Here is a 16,531-nt window from a genome sequence, read left to right as displayed (position 1 = left end):
AATTATTCAGAATCTCACTCATTCTCTCAGATTTGACACACAGCCTTCCTTCATTATCCTTTCTCTAGTTAACCGCTTGCTTCTTATATAAGAATAAAATGCTTTGGGATTCTCCTTAATTCTGCTCGCTAAAACTATTTCAAGACCCCTCTTGATCTCATTTAAGACTGGTCCTACTCTCCCGATATTCCTCCAGGGCCCGTTCTGTTCTTAACTGCTTGGACCTTATGTACACTTCCCTTTGCCTCCTGGCTAGTCGTACGATTTCTCCGGTCATCCACCTTCCTATCCCTTGTTTTCAAAGGGACATGCCTATCCTGCACTATTATTGAAAGCCTCCCACATATCTAATGTGGACTTCCCTTCAAATAGCTGTGTCCAATCCACATTTCCCAGCTGCTGCCTAATTTTGACATAATTGGCCTTGGCCCAGTTTAGTACTCTTCCCTTAGGACCACTCTCATCTTTGTCTACGAGTATTCTAAGTATTACAGAACTGTGGTCACTGCTCCCAAAGAAATCCCACACTGCAACACTACATTAGTTTTGCTCATGCTGGGTATCGGGTCCTTCGTTCTGGTGAGTTGTTGTCCGAGGGTGGCTACTTATAACAGCACACAAACCAACAGCCACCCTCAGACAACAACTCACCAGAACAAAGGACCCGACACCCAGCATGAGCAAAACTAATGTAGTGTACAAAATCCCATGCAAGGACTGCACAAAGCACTATATAGGACAATCAGGAAGACAGCTAACGATCCGCATCCATGAACATCAACTAGCCACGAAACGCCACGACCAGCTACCCTTAGTAGCCACACACGTAGACGACAAGCAACGTGAATTCAACTGGGACAACACTACCATTATAGGGCAAGCCAAACAAAGAACAGCCAGGGAATTCCTAGAAGCATGGCACTCATCCACAAACTCCATCAACAAACACATCGACCTGGACCCAATATACCGGCCACTACAGCGGACAGCTGAAACTGACAACCGGAAGCGGCAGGGACAGGCCACTATAAATGCCGGAGGAAACACCACAGAAGCGCTTCACAGGAGGTGCCCAAGCACTGAGGATGTCACCTGGACAGGGGACAAAACGTTTGCAACAAAAATTTCCAGCTCGGCGAACAGAACCACAACAAAAGAGCACCCGAGTTACAAATCTTCACCCAAACTTTGAACCACTACTGTTGCCTCTACATCTTTCCATAATCTGTTTACCTATTTGTTCTTCTACCTCACGCTCATTGTTGGGAGGCCTGTAATACAGCCCCAACAATGTAACTGCACCCTTATTTCTCAGCTCCACCCATAATGTCCCACTGCTCAAGCCCTCCAATAGTGTCCTCCTTTAGCACAGCTGTGATATCGTCCCTGACCAGCAATGCAACTCCTCCCCCCCCCCCCCCCCCCTTTTTACTTCCCTCCATGTCCTGTCTGAAGTTGCCAATCATGCCTTTCCTTCAAAGCTGGGAATGCTGCATTGAATTCAATGGTATGATTAGATTGGATTCCCTACAGTGTGGAAACAGGCCACTTGGCCCAACAAGTCCACACGGACCCTCCAAAGAGTAACTCATTTCCCTATATTTACGCCGGACTAATGCATCTAACACTAGGGGCAATTTCCCATAGCCAATTCACCTGACCTGCACATCTTTGGATTGTGGGAGGAAACTGGAGCACCCGGAGGAAACCCACACAGATACAGGGAGAATACGCAAACTCCGCACAGACAGTTGCCAGAGATGGGAATCGAACCCGGGTCTCTGGCGCTGTGAAGCAGCAGTGCTAACTACTGGGCCACCATGCTACCCATTTTATGATTAGTATATCCCTACTCCAGATGCAGGTCTAGATGCGTTGGCCTTTCTTATTCCTCAACATCTGACAGCTATAAGAAATCCTGGCAAATTAACAGGACTAAGCCATATTGAGTCTCTGCATTTTTCTTTTCTGGTCAGGCAAATGGATGCCTCTTGAGTGTAAGTACTGGGTCATTTGAACAGTATGTCTCATGTCTAATCATGAAAACATCTGAAAATAAAATAAAATTATTAATTCAAATATTCACTTAAAAGAGGCTGACTTTCCTCGTTTTGAGCTCAAGATATATTTGATGCGGAATATTTACTGTTCGTACCTTAATTTCAGCAACCCTGGAAGAGAAAAGGCTGCGGGTAATGTCTCGCTCCATCTCCCTCTTGCTTTGTTTGTTTTCTGCTTGTTGACCACCTCCACCATATACAGCACCAGCAAATCCAATTTCACCACCTGCAGTCCAATCCACCAACGGATCGTATACAAAAGCTTCCAGCAAGGTCAAGAGGGTCTCTCGACCACGGCGCATTATTTGGACTACCTGAAGGGGAACAAACAACAGAAAAGTGAAAAACAGCACTTGCAACTAGTTTATTTTGTGGCAAGATCAATCTATAAATGTGTGCATGTACAATGCTATAGGACCCGAATTTTCAGCTAACCTGCTCGCAAGAAAGTCTGAACAATCCTTCAACTCCAGTCACACCAAGCGCTGTTTCAATATTTTGAGTCATTCTGAATGGAACCTTCTCAGGAACTCTCAGGCTTTTGCCTAAAGGTAGTTAAAGTAAAACAATCACACTCTTATGCCCAAAGATGAAGGAATAATAGGTGTTACAGAAAATTATTCAGTATTCAGAGTTTACCTTTTTCAAAGCAAACATTGTAGTCAATGTGTACCACTTCTCCAGTTGTCATGTCAATTAGTACATTATCCAAGTGTCTGTCACCAAGTCCAATTATATAGCCCACCATAGACATAACTGCAGTTGATCTTGCATACGACTGCAAATAAAACATTATTACATCACCAGAAATGAGAAAGTTATGCTCTTAGGGTAAACTCAATTTCCATAATGGAGTTAGTACAACAAGAGGCTTATCAGACAAAATTCAACACAAAGCCACATTAAAATTAGATCACATAATCATACAGCTTGGTCAGAAATGAAGGTTTTAAAGCAGCATCTTACAGGAGAGGGGAGTCAAGATGCAGAGGGGTTTTTGGAAGGGAATTCTTGAGCCAGAGGTAGCTCAAGATCAAATAGTCAATTCCTATACCTTAGTTTAGCATTTTAGTGAAACAAAATTAGACAACTTTTTAAAAATTTCTGTATAAGAATGAGACAGAAAATCATGGAATCACTAGTGTGGAAGCAGGCCATTGAGAGCACATCAAGCCCACATTGACCGTCTGAATAGCACCCCCTATTCCTGTTACCCTGCATCTCCCATGGCCAACCCACCTAGCCTACACATCCTTAGACACTGAGTAATGTAGCATGGCCAGTCTGCCTAATGTGCACATCCCTAGACTGTGGGAGGAAACCCATGGGGAATGGGCAAACTCAACACAGATATTTGGCCAAGGATGGAACTGAACTTGGGTGAGAGACAGCAGCGCTAACCACTGAGCCATCATGCCAACTTTAAATTGATAAGGAGGTAATTGATCATTTATCTCTCTTTAGATGTTGGCAAGAAACTGGGTTCAGATGACATTCATTCTGGATATTCAAAGTATCAAGCATGGAAATTACAGAATTCCAAACAATAAGCTTTCAACGTTCCCTAGACTTGGGAGGTGCTGAAGAAATGGAGAACTGCAAACGTTACACTCTTGTTCACAGAAGAGTGATAGAATAAACCCAGTAATTACGGACTTGTTAGTTTAGCTTTGATACTTGTGAACCTTCTAAAACAAATGATTGTTTTGAGAACAGTCACATGGAGAAATGCCTGTTAACTGAGAGGAACCAGCATGGATCTCCTGAGAGATGTTTAACTAACTTGGAGGTTTTTTTTGTTGGGTTAACAGAGGGGATGCTCGGGGAATGCTGTTGATATGATGAACAACGATGCACATTATTCTTGTGGGCTACATTACCGCACACAGTAGTAGCAACATGGATACAAGATTGACTGCTATAGGAAAGATGCTGTTAACTTGAAAGGGTGTGGCAAGTTTGGATGGTTTGCACGATAGGGAGAAGCTGAATAGGCTGGGGCTATTTTCCCAGGACTGTCAGAGGCTGAAGGGTGACCTTCTGGAGGTTTATAAAATCATGATGGGCATGGTTAGGGTAAAGAGACAAGATCTTTTTCCCAAGGTAGGGGAATTCAAGACTAGAGGAATATCAGCTTAAGGTGAAGAGAGAAGAATTTAAGAAAAACCTAAGGAGCAACCTTTTCACCCAGACGATGGTGCATTCATGGAATGAGCTGCCTGAGGAAGTGGAAGAGGCTGGTACAATTATAACATTTGAAAGACATCTGGATGGGTATATGAACAGGAAGAGTTTAGAGGGATATGGGCCAAATGCTGGCAAACAGGACTCGATTAATTTAGGATATCTGGTTGGTGTGGCCAAATTGGACTAAAGGGTCTTTTTCCGCACTGTACAACTGACTGTATGACAGGATTGAGTTTTTCAAGCATAGGGAAGGTTTATATTGGAGTTCCCCAAAGTCAGTTACAACATTTGTTTTCCCTCACGTATATGAATTATCTAAACTTTGGAGAGGAGGGCACAATCTCAGAATTTGCAGATGAAACAAAACGAGGAAGCACTGCGCAAAAGGAGGATAGTATAGAACATCAGAAGGACAAGTTGGTGGAATGGGCAGATCAGTGACATATGAACTTCAGTGCAGAGAAACGTGAAGTAATTCATTCTGACATGAAGAACATGGAGTCAATATAAAGAGTATAACTCAAAGGGGTTTATATGTGCATTTGTTTTTAAAAGATGGCAGGACAGGTTGACAGAGCAGTTACTGAAGTATACAATGATCTAGCCTTTATTACAAGGCAAGGAAGTTTTGGTGAACTTATACAAGGCACTGGTTTAGCCTCAGCTGGAGCAGTGTTCAGTCTGGGCACCATACTTTAGGGAGGATTTGGAGGCAGTGGAAAGAGTATAGAAAGGTGTGACAATGGTTCCAAGGATGAGTGAGGGCCCTGATCCAAAACGCTGACTCTCCTGCTGTCTGACCTGCTGTGCTTTTCCAACTCCACATTTTATCAACCCCAAAGATGAGGAATTTCAGTTAAGAAAACTTTTAAAAGGAACAGTAAACTGAGGCCCATCTACATGTTCATATATGTGTTAAGCAACCCCAAGGCATTATTCAAAACACAGGAAGGTCGCAGAGTATCATGCCAAATATTTACTCCTCAGCCATCACAAACCAAATCAGATTGCCAGAAGGTGCAAAAGGTGTGATACAATTGTAAGCTCCTTTTTTCCTACTTGATCCTCACTAAATAAACAGGAAAAGAAAATCATGGAAAACTGAGTATTATCCATTTAAAGAGTCAGCCAAATTGTGAAATTTAGAGAATGGCATCAAAATCATAAGATGAGAAATTGCTGATTACAAATACTGAGGGAAATTTGGTGACTTTTACTACAACAATTTAACTGAAACTCAAAATGTTTTCCAAGCGTAGAGTTCTAAGCCATTTGCACAAGTCGAGCTCAGGACCAGGCCCTTCATCAGAAATTGATTTTCAATTATTGCTTCTTTTTGATGAAATAATTCTGTAGTCAATCCAAGGGCACCAATTGCTTTGCCGTTTTCATAGTGACTCCAGCTGTTATTGAACAAATTAGATCCCAGAAAGAAACCTGCCTTAAACCATAAGCTTTATTGTTCTCTTTACCGTACAGTTCAATTACTGAACTATGTTTTGAAATTCACTAATGGGATGTGGGCATTATTGGTTGGGCCAGCGTTTATTATTCGCCCCTAATTGCCCTGAGAGCAGTTAAGAGTCAACCACATTACTGTGGGTCTGGAGTCACACGTAGGGCAGACCAGATAAGGACAACAGGTTTCCTTCTCTAAAGAACATTAGTGAACTAGATAGGTTTTCCCAACAATTGGCAATGGTTTTATGGTCATTATTAGATTCTTAATTCCAGATTATATTTGGATTAAAATCCCCCCCCCCCCCCATCTGCGACGGTGGGATTCGAACCCTGGTCCCAGAACATCAGAGTTTCGGATTAATAGCCTAGTGATAATAGCACAATGCCACTGTCTCCCTTCAAGATGCTGTCAGTGTACGTTTTAACAAAAGAACATAAAAGTTTGTTATACAAAATAAAAATACAAGATATATTACACTATCCAAGAACTAGTGGAACAATCTCATTAAAAGTATCAGAAAGGGCAGCACGGTGGCTCAGTGGTTAGCACTGCTGCCTCACAGTGCCAGGGACCCGGATTCAATTCCAGCCTCGGGCAACTGTCCGTGTGGAGTTAGCACTTCACCCAGTGTCTGTGAGGGTTTCCTCCCACAATCCAAAGATATGCAGGTTAGGTGAATTCGCCATGCTAAACTGCCCAGGAGAGTTCAGGGTTGTGTAGGTTAGGTGCATTAGTCAGAGGCGAGTATAGGACAATAGGGTAGGGGAACAGGTCTGGGTGGGTTTCTCTTTGGAGGGATGGTGTGGCCTTGTTTCTACACTATAGGGATTCTATGAACAGAAAGAAAGATTTATCCCTTTTATCTCAACAAGACTCAGAGACCTCCAAACCTCAGTGAAGAGTCACCTTCAAACTCTTGGAACTGCTGTAAATGGTTTCCTTTCAGCACAGTCCAAGGGGAAATATTTCCAAAAGTATGACTATCAGGATACTGGATACTGCATTGAATGACAGTGACCCAAATTTAAACTTACTTTGTAACACCCAAATGGCTGAATGCAAACTTGGGAATAAATTCATTTCAGTAATTACACCAAATTATCATAAATGTACCAAATGTGCTGGTCTCTGAAGACGAAGCAAGTCAGGCATAAGACTATTAGATCACTGATATTGATACAACTTACTCAATATTCAAATATACATAGAATATTGATTTCTTGCACATGAAATTGTATTCAAATGCTAAATGAGTCGGTGTTGCTGCATTCTATTTATCATTGCCCAAATGTTCCTCATACAGGAAACGCTTAGATGTAGGTAAAGAGTTCAGAGTTGTTGCCTTTTCACTCATTTTAAGACTTTTCTCATACCTGTGTAACGCTCCACCATTCATCTGGAGTGGTACATGAACACCACAGCTCCTTGGCGAGTAGATTCGGAGGTGTGGACTCCATCAGTTCTTCTAAGACTGAACTCATTACACTCAAAGGCCAATCACGTCGTGAGACATCAAGAGTAAGACCCACTGATTTTAAAGCTGGTCCAATTTTGCTGTAATACAATTCACTGGGTCGGGGCACCAGTACAGGGTTTTGAGTTGCCTGGTATGAATCCTGGTTCTGAAACAAGAAAAACCATTCTGGAAAACTGAACAGGGAGAAAGTGAGAACTGCAGATGCTGGAGATCAAAGTAGAGTGTGGTGCAGGAGAAGCACAGCAGGTCAGGCAGCATCCGAGAAGCAGAAGAATCAACATTTCCGGCATAAGCACTTCATCAGGAACGGCTTCTGCCTGAAACATCGATTCCCCTGCTCCTGATGCTTCCTGATTTGCTGCGCTTTTCCAGCGCCACACTCTCAACTCTGGAAAACTGAACAGTTAAAGCTTTACATTGACATAAACGTTTAGAGAAAGCAAATGCATAACTCTGGTGGCACAAACTCAAGGAATCAATTTTGAATCCCATTCTACTCAGCAAGAAAAGCTTTGAACAAAGTTAAAATTCAACAAGGTTATCACCCAGCTCCAACTCAATCCTTTCTCAACCATTTTAATATTTACTACTCCACATCAGGACATGAATGAGATTCCTGAAAAACTGGCATGGGCCATATTGACATTCTAAAATCGACAGCATCCATGATGTAATGCAAAAGTGATTAAAGATGGAATGAGAATACCAAAACATCAGCTAGCCAGCAGTAAGCCCAGGACTGGAGTCATCAACTAGTTAATACAAGACATACTCCTGTCAAACTGCTGGGGAGCTGGAAGGATTAGAAGCATTCACCTCCTTTCTCTTATCAGGGATGGGTTTCCAGCAAGACCCTGGACACGTTCTAAACCCCACTTTCCACTGACCCTCAGGCATCACCCTTATGCTCATTGGTTGCAGCTTCCTAATGAAAAATGTTTAGTTGGTCAGGTAGTCAGTTTGATGGGATATCAGACAGAGCTTGCAAAAAGTTCCTGTAGATGCCAGTGCAAAAGTTGACCTTTGAAGCCTTTAAAATCCCTCTATAGACATGGATTAACTTAGGCGCCAACTATAAAATCACATTGGTGCAGGAGGCTGCCATTTTGAAATGTCACTGGCCTGTGATGCAAAGGGTAAGCATGTCTTAACTCCCAGACAGCTTTGAAACACAGTCCCTATCACCTGCTTGTGCAGATAAGAGATTTTGATAAATAAAACATGGATTAATGGAGTGGATAATGAAGGCTAACCATTAATGAGTGTGCAGCTGATTGCGTTTGAAGAAGCGTAGACTTACATGGGAAATAAACAAAAATATTATTTGATGCTGTAGAAATGGGGTTACCTTATATGATGAGTAAACTTCTACGGTTTTAAACGAGGCTTCTACTATCGAGATTATCAGGAATCTCCACTTCTCCAGTCTGGAAACCAGAATTAAATCTGAAAATACCAAACAGCTATAGCATACCTTCTGTGCTTGTAAAGTTGCTTCTCTTTGTTGCCAACGCTTGTACAGTCCAAACAGAGGAGTGGCACCATCCACCCACTGAATGAGCCCTGACCTTGTACCCAGTGGTGTTACAGAGTAATGCCTGGCATGGAAGCGAGGAGTCTCCTGGTGATTGATTTTTATAAACATGGTATTTACAATTGACAAAAACTGCATTATTCGTTCATCCAGATGCAAGTCTTCCAGCCCTGTGAACAGAAGGAAAGGGGAATAACCCAGTCACTTACATTAAACACTGGCAAAGTTGATAAGATAATTTTCATAAGAATACACACTACATAATGTTCAACTGTACATGACTAAGGTTGGCCCTGCATAAAATTTGTAATTAAATTCCCAATTGTAAAGTCAGTGATATGATCTATATTGTCAAAGAAGTGGGAACTGATGACTAGAAAGCACTTACTGTGAGAATGATTTGGGGAATATTTTGCCACCACTCACAGCTTTCACAAAGAAGCTACTGTTGTCAAGGGACAAGGTGAGTGTCGCCTCCTTCACCAGGTTTGTTAATAAAGCCATTAGGACCAGCTATCATGGAGCTAACACCAAGCTGCCACACTCCTATAGCTACTTCTGTTCATTCACAATTGAAAAGTGAACCAAGACAATGGTCCTCCTGGTTTTCATTTAATCTAATACAGTTAACGAGAGAACGCTGAAGAACACAATCAATAAAGATAACAGCCCTTTTAGTATTTGCTCATAACATTTTTACTGGAGGCTGTGATGTCTTCAGATAATGTTTTTAAAATAGTGAATACAGACTTTATAATCTGAATGCCCTCCTCCTGCACGGTAACATTTTTGAGAAACAATCTGCTTTAAAACTATCCCATAAACTGATCAAACCATGAATTGGAAAGGAGTCAGGGTACTTCAGCAAAATGTGGAGGAGGGGGTGTGCACGTGCATATGTGTGGGGAAGGTGCAGGGAAGGAGGAAATAGAGAATATGTTTAAAGTGTTTTAAGCAGCAAGAGAAAACAGTTTGCTGTTTTTCTCCCTAAATTCAATGAACTACTTGAGGTTGACAACAATGGATTTTTAATTAAGAAATACAGGAGTAGTTGAGATGAAAGCAGAGATGAGGGAAATACTAGCATTGAGATATTGTCACTGGACTTTTAATCCAGAAGCCTAGTCTAATGCTCTGGGGACATTCATTAAAATCCCAGCAGTTTCAATGGACTGCTATTGATAAAACCTGGAATTAAAAGCTGATCTCAGACATGGTGATCACCAATGATCAATTGTACTTAAACAAAAGACCCACATGGATCACCAGTCCTTGAGGAAATGAAATTGGTACACATTACCCAATCGACACAGATGCAAATCCAGACCCACAGTAGTGTGGCCGAACTCTTGCATGGTCACACAAATGGTTTGGTAAAGCCATTCACTTTAAGGGCAGTTATGGATACAAATCCTGACATTACCAACAGTACCCCAATCCAATGAAAAAACTTTTAAAAAACACATTTGATGGCAAGTCAATTAGTATATGAGGCCACAGCGATAGAGCACTGCACGCAAGAATGACAGACAAGGAGGGTGACTGGAGTACAGTATAAACCCCGTATAGATCGGATGGTTGAATGGCTTATTTCTGTGCTGCATATTTAATTTATTAACTTTTCTGAACTTCTATACCACAGAAAATAGCTTAAATATTGGTCATTTCTTAAATTAAATTATGCATGCATTGTAACACTGGGACAGAACATCTGTCAAACCAGATGGTACAAAAAAAGTGAATTATATTTGCTCCTTCATTTGGATGCTACCTGTGAGTAATAATTAATAGGGACCAGCAACATCAAGAATCAAAGTTAAATATCAGTATAAAATGTGGACAGCTATTCTCATTTTACCTTTAAACAGATATGGGTAGTTTTTTCCATCAGAGCCCAAGAACATCAATTTCTTTGGTTTGGTTTTGGTGGGAAGGATTGTGATGGTATTACCAACACTCTGAATTATGACTGCATCCCTGGCTGAGATTTCACCTGGCAAAGCAATTTCAGTATTGGACATTGCAGCCATTCGTGGGCTGATCTCCTCCAGGTACAGCAGGTAGCTGGTACGCTTCTGAGCCCTCTGTTGTAAGTTCAGCATTATCTGCAAAGCATTAACGTTCACAGTTGATATTTTATATGTCTCAAGGTTTTTCTTCTAATTTACTTTAAAATCCAAATCCTTGCTTTATACTAGTGACAACACCTTCCGCTTAGAGTCAGAGATGTACAACACAGAAACAGACACTTTGGTTCAACTCTCATGTCGACCAGATATCCTAAATAAATCTTTTCTCATTTGCCAGCACTTGGCCATACACCTCTAAACTCGTTCTATTCATGTACCCATCCAGATGACTTTTAAATGCTGAAATTGTACCAGCCTCCACCACTTCCTTTGGCAGCTCATTCTGTACACGCACTACCCTTTGCATGAAAATGTTGCCCCTTTGGTCCCTTTTAAATCTTCCCCCTCTCATCTTAAACCTATGCCCTCTAGTTTTGGATTCCCCACCCTGGAGAAAAAGACTTTGGCTATTTACCCTATCCACAACCCTCATGATTTTATAAACCTCTGTAAGGTCACCACTCAGCCTCCAGGGAAAACAGCCCCAGCCTATTCAGCCTTTCCTTATAGCTCAAACCTTCTAGGCCAGCAACATCCTTGTAAGTCTTTTCTGAACTCTTTCAAGTTTCACAACATCCTTCCAAAGCAGGGAAACAGAATTGAACGCAGTATTCCAAAAGGGTCTAACTAATGTCTTGTACAGCCGCAACATGACCTCCCAATACCTATTCTTAACGATCTGACCAATAAAGGAAAGCATACCAAACGCCTTCTTCACTATCTGACTACCTGCGACTCTGCTTTCAAGGAACTATGAACCTGCACTCCAAAGGTCTCTTTGTTCAGCAACACTCCCCAGGACTTTACCATTAAGTGTATAAGTCCTGCCCTGATTTGCCTTTCCAAAATGCAGCACCTCATTCCATTAATTAAACTCCATCTGCCATTCCTCAGCCCTATGATCAAGATCCCACTATACTCTGAGGGAACCTTCTTCACTGTTCATTCCACCCCCAATTTTGGTGTCATCTGCAAACTTACTAACTATACCTATGTTCATATCCACATCATTTTACGTAATGACAAAAAAAGCAGTGGACCAAACTTAAGGCACACCCTGGTCACAGGTGTCCAGACTGAAAAGTAAATCTCCTCCACCACCCTCTGTCTTCTACCTTTGAGCCAGTTTTGTATCCAACCAGTTAGTTATCCCGATGTCCCATGTAATCTAACCTTGCTAAACAGTCTACCATGAGGGACCTTGTCAAATGCTTTAGCGAAGTTCATATAGATCACATCCATCGCTCTGCCCTCATTAATCCTCTTTGTTACTTCTTCAAAAAACTCAATCAAGTTTGAGAGACATGATTTCCCACTCAGAAAGTCATGACTATCCTTAATCAGTCTTTGCTTTCCAAATAACAAAGCCTGTCCCTCAGGATTCCTGCCAACAATTTTCCCACACCACCACTTGCGTTTACATCTGACATAGTAAACCAGCCAAAGTTGCTAACAGTAAGTTACTTTAGTGAAACCATCCAAGAGATAAAGTCAAATAATCAATAGTTGAATCAAAGCGATTGGTTATCTTAAAATAAGGAATGAAGAATAAAAGCACATATTTCAGTAAGGAACTCAAGAGCTCAGAGTAAAGGCAGCTGAAGCACTAAATTTGGATGGAGAAGTAATCTTAAAGAACATACAAGGAGATGAGAACTGGAAAAGAACAAAGATGTTAAAGGCTTATAGAGATGGACAAAGTTACAGAAATAGGAAGGCATCAGGAGTCACCTGGAAATAAGGATGAGGATTTTAAAACTGAGATGCAACCATAGGTTAAACAACAATACATAAAATGCACTACCATCAATCCACCCATAATGGCTAGGCGTCCTAATTCTTTACTTCTGTAGCCTGTCCTTCCATGGCATGAAAATTACTATCTAGCACTCAAGTAATACAACTTTGAAGCTAACTTTAGAATACTATACCTAGACAGAACACTGACAGCACATTCCATCCCATTGTACACACATTTCCTGAGAATAACTTCCAACAATTTAAAAACTGAATAAAACAGTCTTGCTCATGGTCTTACGTGTGCAATCCTTTCTGCTTTTAATATCTTACCTGTTTAAATGGCAACCAACTGTTGCTAGGATTAGCAGGATTTGATGGGGTCTTCAGCTTTTCCAAAGCATTATTAATTGGTTCTCCGTAGGTGTCCTGAAACCATTTTTCATGAGGAGTTTCTGCCTGAGCTGAAGTAATGCTGCACACATGCTCCAGAGCAAATACCACTGGCTTCATCAAAGCTGTGTGCTTTTCCCTCATAATGGCTATTTTCTCTTCCCTATCAAAGAAGTTAAGACTGAAATGATTCAGCGTAAACAAAAGAGCTTTTATACTGCACAGCCCATCAAGTGCTCACCCAAAATCAGCCCAATATCTTGGTTGAAAAAATAACAAGTTTTAACAGAGGAATTACCTGCAAAGGTGACACAAAAGAATAGTCACATGTAATTAACTAACAGGACTTTCAAAAATGTTCTCTGAACTCCAAGCACTTCATTTTCATGTATACAAATAAAGCTGCACATTTTGGTTAACAAACAACTCAAATCAAAAAAACTAGTTTTTTGATCCAAGGGTAAGGGGAAATGACAAGGATATGAAGCAGTTTTTGAACTGATTATGTGCCTGGTTCACCCAATTAACAATTCCAGGAGATGGGGGCGGGAGATGATGGCCTAGCGGGACTATCACTGGACTGTTAATCCGGAGATCCGGAGTCTTGTTCTGGGGACCTGGGTTTTAATCCTGCAATGGCAGATGGTGGAATTTGAATTTAATAAACATCTGGAATTAAGAGCCAAATGACACCTGCAACTCCACTACCAACTGTCAGAGGAATAAAAAAAATCCATCTGGCTTACTAATATCCTTTAGGGAAAGGAACTACCATCTTACCTGATCTGGCCTATATGTGACTCCAGACCCACAGCAATGTGGTTGTAGTTTAATTGTCCTCTAGACAATTAGGGATGAGTAATAATTGCTGAGCTAGCCAGCAACAGCCTCACCCCTTGAATGAATAAATAAAATTAGGATAATCTACACCTTCCAATAAGGGGAATGCATCCTGATAGAAAAGCACAGGTGGTCAGGCAGTACCCGAGGAGCAGGAGAATCTATGTTTCAGGCATAAGCCCTTCATCAGGAATATATATCCTTCAAATAAGATTGCTTTCAAAACTAAAGATGATAAATGATGGAATATATTCTCAATATTAATCATAAATGATTCCCACCAGAAAGAAGTTTGACATATTATTGATGTAACTCAGAAACAAAGAACACCAAATTGACCAAAGCAATACTTTCATAATGCAGTAACATGTTGTGGTTCTGTTCGCCGAGCTGGGAATTTATGTTGCAGACATTTCGTCCCCTGTCTAGGTGACATCCTCAGTGCTTGGGAGCCTCCTGTGAAGCGCTTCTGTGATGTTTCCTCCACCATTTGTAGTAGTTTGAATCTGCCGCTTCCGGTTGTCAGTTCCAGCTGTCCGCTGCAGTGGCCGGTATATTGGATCCAGGTCGATGTGCTTGTTGATTGAATCTGTGGATGAGTGCCATGTCTCTAGGAATTCCCTGGCTGTTCTCTGTGCAGCCTGCAAGGACTGCACAAAACACTACATAGGACAAACAGGAAGACAGCTAACGATCCGCATCCATGAACACCAACTAGCCACGAAACGACTTGACCAGCTATCCTTAGTAGCCACACACGCAGATGACAAGCAACAGGAGTTCGACTGGGACAACATTACTATTATAGGACAAGCCAAACAGAGAACAGCCAGGGAATTCCTAGAGGCATGGCACTCATCCACAGATTCAATCAATAAGCACATCGACCTGGACCCAATATACCGGCCACTGCAGCGGACAGCTGGAACTGACAACCGGAAGCGGCAGATTCAAACCACTACAAATGCCGGAGGAAAGATCACAGAAGCGCTTCACAGGAGGCTCCCAAGCACGGAGGATGTCACCAAGACAGAGGACAAAACAACTGCAACACAAATTCCCAGCTCGGCGAACAGAACCACAACAACGAGCACCCGAGCTACAAATCTTCACACAAACTTTGAATGCAGTAACATTTTGACATTTCCAATTCTATTTGCACCATGGATGGCCCTATAAATGGCCGGAAAAGAAAAGGTTTGTGTTCTTATTACAAATTGTTTATCATGTGGAGATGCCAGTGTTGGACTCTGTGAACAATGTCAAAAATCAGAAGATACCAAGTTTTGTCCAACAGGTTTATTTGAAATTGTAAGCTTTCAGAGCACTCCCTCAGGAATCATACCATGCCTGAGGAAGGAGTGGTGCTCTGTAAGCTTGCAATTTCAAGTAAACCTAAAAATCACACAATACCAGGTTATAGTCCAACAGGTTTAATTGGAAGCACACTTTCGGAGCGACGCTCCTTCATCAGATGGTTGTGGCAATTAAATCTGTTGGACTATAACCTGGTGTTGTGATTTTTAACTTTGTACACCCCAGTCCAACACCAGCATCTCCATATCAAGTAAACCTGTTGGACTATAACCAGGTATCTTTTTATTTTTGAACAATTTGTTCAAATTGTGTTAATGATTCCATCTAGCGTTGAAACACTTACTTGCGAAGTGTATTGTTGTTTTGAACCCTCTTCACCTCATCCTCCAATTGCTGAATGCGTCGTAGCACATGCATGTGTTGTTGTTGAAGAACACCAAGCCAAAGCTCATCCCACAGTACAGTAATTCTCCGTAACTCTCCAACCAGCATCTGGACCTGCAGTACCAGCACATCGAAAAGGCAAAATAGATTAAACCTTCTCATCTAAGATCACCAGAAATTCAAAAACATGGACTAAGTGAACACACAATCTTCAGTCTGTAAGTTTATACGTCAGACTTTTCACAAACTGCAGAAGTCACTTCAGATTTAAACAAAAAAGGACTCAGTTTTCAACTGAATCCAGGGTTGCAAGACTGTAAAAATATTAACCAAGTATTTTTGGATCTTTGACATTTACCAAGTATAGCCAGAATTAACAAATGTAAATCCACATATGCAACCATATACTCAACCAATACCGAAATGTCAGCATTTCAGTTCGCAGCAGCTGGCACCCAGATTTTAATTCTTGGGCATTGATGGAGGAAGGCAAATAATTTATTTTCAAGCACAACTCAGTGGGAATAAATGAGCTATGAAAAAGCATTGCGATTAATGTTCAAAATTTGTTGAGTGGAAGTTATTAATATAAAAGTTTGTCATACCCCCAACTTCAGAGATATGCTTGTGGGGAAAGAAGGTAAAATTATTAAATGCTGCTTCATAACTAATTACATAATCACTAACAACTATGGTTCCTCTACTAATTCACAAATAACTTTGGAGGAAGGAAGGTGGAGAATTTGAAATAAAATCCAAGTTCTGTATAAACTCAACAGGTCTAGAATTTTGAAGAGAAGTCATATTGAACTGAAAACATTAACTCTTTCCCTCTCCACAGATGCTGCCAGAGCTGAGTTTCTCTCCAGCACTGTTTTTATTTCTGTTCTCCACCATCTGAATACTTTATATTCTTTTTGTAGGTAAAGATTTGAGATACAATATTGGACTAGTGGCATTTTCAGATTATGACACATGCTAACATTTTCCAGAATACAATTGACAGGATCA

The 16,531-nt window shown here is 41.2% G+C and overlaps 1 protein-coding gene across 1 annotated transcript in view; it reads right to left on the bottom strand.

The window, feature by feature from the left end:
- Nucleotides 1-16,531, bottom strand: part of smg1 (SMG1 nonsense mediated mRNA decay associated PI3K related kinase) — a 170,740-nt gene that overhangs the window by 40,974 nt on the left and 113,235 nt on the right. The window contains exons 38-45 of the mRNA XM_087997587.1: nt 15,480-15,634; nt 12,920-13,142; nt 10,579-10,825; nt 8,661-8,890; nt 7,083-7,331; nt 2,700-2,838; nt 2,496-2,605; nt 2,156-2,374 (exon numbers count right to left, since the gene is read on the bottom strand). Coding sequence (XP_087853713.1) covers nt 2,156-2,374; nt 2,496-2,605; nt 2,700-2,838; nt 7,083-7,331; nt 8,661-8,890; nt 10,579-10,825; nt 12,920-13,142; nt 15,480-15,634 — 1,572 coding nt within the window. The remainder of the gene's footprint in view (nt 1-2,155; nt 2,375-2,495; nt 2,606-2,699; nt 2,839-7,082; nt 7,332-8,660; nt 8,891-10,578; nt 10,826-12,919; nt 13,143-15,479; nt 15,635-16,531) is intronic.

This window comes from Chiloscyllium plagiosum, unplaced genomic scaffold, assembly GCF_037043375.1.
Source record: "Chiloscyllium plagiosum isolate Xiang-an unplaced genomic scaffold, Cpla_swu_hap1 HiC_scaffold_20, whole genome shotgun sequence".
Taxonomy (NCBI): Eukaryota; Metazoa; Chordata; class Chondrichthyes; order Orectolobiformes; family Hemiscylliidae; genus Chiloscyllium; species Chiloscyllium plagiosum.
Note: the sequence above shows the minus strand (reverse complement) of the source record. Positions and strands in the feature narration are given on the sequence as shown.